This window comes from Calypte anna, chromosome 2 (assembly GCF_003957555.1).
Source record: "Calypte anna isolate BGI_N300 chromosome 2, bCalAnn1_v1.p, whole genome shotgun sequence".
In the NCBI taxonomy this organism is placed as follows: Eukaryota; Metazoa; Chordata; class Aves; order Apodiformes; family Trochilidae; genus Calypte; species Calypte anna.
In genome coordinates, this window is record NC_044245.1 from 33,977,648 (window position 1) to 33,982,611 (window position 4,964).

At 47.5% G+C, this 4,964-nt stretch overlaps 1 protein-coding gene across 1 annotated transcript; it reads right to left on the reverse strand.

Moving 5' to 3' along the window:
- Positions 1–1,551: 1,551 nt before the first annotated feature.
- Positions 1,552–3,580, reverse strand: HOXA2 (homeobox A2). The gene is made up of 2 exons (XM_030444856.1): positions 3,036–3,580; positions 1,552–2,321 (listed from the first exon to the last, which is right to left on the reverse strand). The coding sequence occupies exons 1-2, from the start codon at positions 3,415–3,417 to the stop codon at positions 1,576–1,578; spliced, it is 1,128 nt and encodes a 375-aa protein (XP_030300716.1). The 5' UTR covers positions 3,418–3,580; the 3' UTR covers positions 1,552–1,575.
- Positions 3,581–4,964: the final 1,384 nt, after the last annotated feature.

Genomic DNA, 4,964 nt, shown 5'->3' on the forward strand with positions numbered 1-4,964 from the left:
CCAGCTTCCACAACGTGTTGCAGGGCTGGGAGACAAAACTCCTCGCATGGACGGGCAGCAGAGCCCCCGCCACAAGCCCCCGCTCAAGCCCCACTCTCCTCTGTAATGTAACCACACACTCACACGCACTCACATGTACACACGGAGCCACGATCGCACCCTCCTGGGATCCCCTGGCCCCGGAGCGGCACAACACCTCTGGCATCTGTTGCTCGATTTTAACCCGAAGGATGGGGCTCACCCCTCGCTTTGGGGTCCGGCCACGCCACTAGCTGGGTGCCAGGCAGTTTGGTGGAGATTTCTGATTCTATCTTTTCTCTTGCCAGCAGACAGTGAGGAGCCCCTAGAAAATTGGAACTTTAAAGCCAGACTTTTCCCTTTTCGTTATCAGTCCTTCACCCTGCAAGAAGTTTTAAACAGAAAAATATCTTCAGCTGTGCCCCCGGACCACCCCTGAAAACGACCGAGTGGAATGCCTGGTCCCTTCCTAAACGCCTTTTTTTTTTTTTTTTCTTTTTTCCTCCATGCCATTCTGTCAGCCTTTACATTTTGCAAGCACTAACTTCTCCATTTCCTCCCCTTCTAGGACTGGTTTCTTGGACCGAACAGCACGTTAGAAGTAACCAAGTGCGTTCTCTGTGACCTTTGATATTTTTTAAGATAGGGTTCCTGAAACAGCTTGCTGGCTGCTAAGCATTATCTTCTAGAAAAACAGAATTGTTTGCAAAACAAACAAACAAACAAACAAACAAAAAACATATTAAAAAAAATCGGGTATGTAACAGTCTACTTTCTGCAGGAGACATTTATCCTACCCAGTCTCTCTGATGTTTTGCCTGTAACAGAGAAAGTGCTCCTTCATGCTTGCTTTTGTTACAGCTCAGCATTTCCAAGCTTTGTATCCTCACAGAGATAAGATGCTGCATTTATACATTAAAAGGAAGAGGTATCCATCAAAGCTGTGAATGGGTTTACTTTCTTTGTTGTTTTGTGGGTTTTTTTCCTTCTGAGAACCCTTACAATTAAAAAAAAAAAAAAAAAAAAAAAAATTGAACGTGTTTTTCCTCTCTAATAAATGTCCTAAATTGCCAAAGGGGAGAGCTCGTAGTCAGAGTGTTGGAGTTTGATTATTAGTGAATTAAGAGTAGTAAGGGAGGGGAGAAATACCCATCAAGTCTAAAAGGGAAAGAGAAGGAGAAAGAGAATGAAAAAAGAGAAAGCTCCTTGTAGCAAACAAGAATTTATTCTACCAAAAATACTTATGACAACGCACCCTAATGCAATACAAAAATAAAAAGAAAGTGAAGATACAATTCCTATATGATCACTTTCTTACAGACCTCATATATTGCTTTCATAGAAGGACCTAGAATGTAGCTAGGTTAAACTGAACACAACTAAAAGTTCATAAGAAATGGCACATCAGAGGGAGGTAATAAACAGAAAATACTGATGAGAAAAAGGGAGGGGAAAAAATAAAATTAATTCACGGGGGAAAAGAAAAAAAAAAAAAAAAAGAAAAAAAAAGAGTAAAGAGGAGAAAGCAGGACACTTGGAGAGGACGTCTTTAATTTCTCAGTAGTTCAGATGCTGCAAGTCAATGGTAGTCAGTGTGTCTGTAAAAAAGTCAAAACTGTCAGCCGAAATATCTACGGGACTGTCCAGAGATCCTGGCAAACTGGGAGAAACTGCATCTGAAAGCTGTAGGCAGGAATCTGTGGAAAAAACGTTAAAGTCCTGTAAAGAAGGGACATCTAGGGCCTCAGGACTGTCATTGTTCAGGCCAGCTGCACAGTTCTGGGCCATTGTTGAGAGGCAGTTTTGAACAGTGGGTGACTGATGTTGAAAATGTTTCAGATTTTTCTCATTGCTCGTTAAAGGAGAAACGGGGAAAGTTTGGGACTCGCCATTGTGCGCATTCTGCGCCTGCTGCTGGGAGAGGGTATTCTGTTGGAAAGCGTAGCCTTCCCGCTCCAAGAGAGCTCCGGAGACGTTGCTGAGGGCTTGCTCAAAGAGGGATTTCTCCTCTTCCTCCTCCTCCGCCGCTTTCTCAGGGTCCTCTAGGCTCTTAAATTTCCCTTCGCTGTTTTGGTTCTCCTTGCACTGAGTCTGTCTCTTGTGCTTCATCCTCCTGTTCTGGAACCAGACTTTGACTTGTCTCTCAGTCAGATCCAGCAAGGCTGCAATCTCAACCCTCCTTGGTCTACAGAGATACTTGTTGAAATGAAATTCTTTCTCTAGCTCCAAAAGCTGGGTGTTGGTGTAAGCCGTCCTCAGCCGCCTAGATCCACCGCTAGCACTATCGGGGATCTCAAGGGGGTCTGTTTAAAAAATAATAATAATAATAAAGAAAAAAAATTAAAAAGAGGGGGAAAAAATGAAAACCAACACACGCACGCCAAAGCACCACCGCCAGAACAGCGAAAGCCAAAACACACGCACGCACACACAAAATAGATAAATGCATAGATTGAATTTCAGCATCCGAGCACATCGTATCCCGGGGGTGGGGGGAGGGAAGGCGAGGGGGGAAGTGCTCTCTCTGCGTGTATGTGTCTATATCTATATGCCCATATAGCATAAAATAGCAACTGCAACAAAATGGCCGCCTTTGGATGCAGTAAACCCATTGTGTTGCACTGCTGAGCGCCCGGTGCTGCGTGCCCCTCGTCAACCTCCGCAAAATTACTGCCTCCAGCTACCCAACCTCCCCACACCAGAGCAAACTTTATATTAGCCATACCGCAATTTATAATTAATGCATCAGCTGCTTAGCTGAGCGGGAGCAATCTATCACTCTTCATTACTGTCAAATATCCTAACTCTAGGACGGCGAGACAAGAGAGGTCAGCTCCAACTCAAATAAATCATCCCGCATTAAACAAGTTTGGGGAAAGTTTGGGTTTCCAGAGAGCCCAGCCAGCTCCGTCCTCCCCGCCCGCCCGCCCCTCCGCCTCGTCCCCCCGCGAAGCCGGAGGGATGCGGGGAGCCAAAAAAGCGGCCCGGCAGGGCCGGCGGGAAGCCTTTGGACTGACCTTTGTGGCTGAGGCAGGCAGGTCCAGCGGCTGAGGAGGAGGCCGAGGCGGGCGGCAGCGCAGATCGCTTGGACGCCTTTTTCTCTTTCATCCAGGGGTACTCCGGGGGCGGCGGGGCTCCGGCGGGGCCCGGGCTACCGCTGCGGCCGCGGGGGCTCGCCTTGGGGCGACCGCCGCCGCTGTGGCGAGGGTGGCTGCCGGGGTTCAGGCTGGGGATGGTCTGCTCGAAAGGAGGAGGAATCAGTGTCGAGTGTGAAAGCGTCGAGTTCTTGATTGATGAACTTTGAAATGTATCACCGACAGGGGGAAAAGATGTCAGGCACTCAGCAAGCGATGGCTGGCTATTGATAAAACCGATCTCTCGCTCAAATGCGAAATTCATGGCCTTCAACTGGCAGCCCCCGCGGAGAAAAAGTTCCCTCGAATTCAGGGGGCTCGGGGGGGGGAAGGCCCAGGAAACAGGAGAGAGAGGAGAAAAAAATATAGCATAGAAGATCGCTGGTAGGGTGTTTTTTTTCTAATTCACTGATTACAGCCGTATGGGGACCGTGCTACTATTAAACTATTGAATTCATGGAGACAAGGTTGAAATTGGACCGAATTGGCTGTCACATGATTGCCTCTGCCCAATGACAATTTGGGCTTTAATCAAAAGAAGCCACTGTCTGTTTGATTGATCCAAAAAAGTCGGGAAGGAACGCCTCATTGGGGGCCAGAAAGGCTTTATTTACACTTTTTTAAAAGAGGGAAATGATATCTCGAGTATCTATCCCCTTGGCGTCCTAATCTGAAATGATCGGGGGTGGGAGGGATGGTGCGTGAGCGTGGATATGTTTATGTGAGAGGCTGCGAGTGTGTGTGTGTGTGCGAGAGTGTGTGTGTGTGCGTGTGGCTGCTTGTCCTGCAGCCTGCTGCCTCCCTCGCCTCCACCCGCACACTCTTCTCTCATTGTTTGGGACTGTCAGGAAAACGCTTTGCACCTCACAAATCATTTAAGCACCTCAATCTGACGCCTTGAGTCATTAACAAAGTAATCCATTAATCTTCAAAGTTTTGACACCGCCAAGCCCCCGCATAAGAAGTTGCACCCGGGCAGAAGTCTCAAGCAGAGGGTCTTGATTTTTTTCCTAGGAATAGCACCTATTCCAAAAGTTGTTTCTCTTTCCCCACTCGATGGGCTTCTTTTTCTTTCTTTTATTTTTTTCCTTTTTTTTTTTTTTTTTTTTTCTTTTTTTTGGTGGCTATCGGGTGTACAGTACGAAGAACAATTGGCCGCCGGTGCCGAGCCATTGTTTAACAGGATCTTCCTCAGCAACCTTGCTTCTAGGGGAAGAGTCATATAAGCAGCAGCCCTTAAGCTTCATGACTTCTCTCTCCAGTTGGCTTCCCGGAACTGGACCGTAAAATAACAACCCTAGGAGTACCTCTCTGGGCGAGCCAAATCGCGAGGCTGCAAAGCCGTCTGTCTGTTGCCTCTTTAAAAAAAAAAAAAAAAAAAAAAAAAAAAAAAAAAAAAAAAAAAAAAAGAAACAAATCCTGTGCCTTAGCTTGCAAACGATACTCCCGTCTGCTGGCATAATTTGCTTAATAACCGTAGTAGGCTGGGTCTGGTGAGTATTTTCGATTACCAGGAAATATATGGGCCGGTAGCGGGTTTGTTTTCACGGGGCCAGGAAGAGCGAAAATGCAGCAGGGTTATGACTTGAGGAACGACACTCGCCTTCGACGCTCAACTCTCTCCGCCGCTGTCTCCTGTCGCCCGTGGTCGAGGCAAGTCCCCGAATTTGGATGCTTTGGGCACAATTTCCCAACCAGAACGAGAAGAGAGGCGAGAGCGATGATGAATCCTATGGTCAGAACAACCGTGGGCAGCCTGGACGGGTGTTTCCTTCTAGGGGAGCCCGGAGTGCCCAGCGGGGTGGGGTGCGC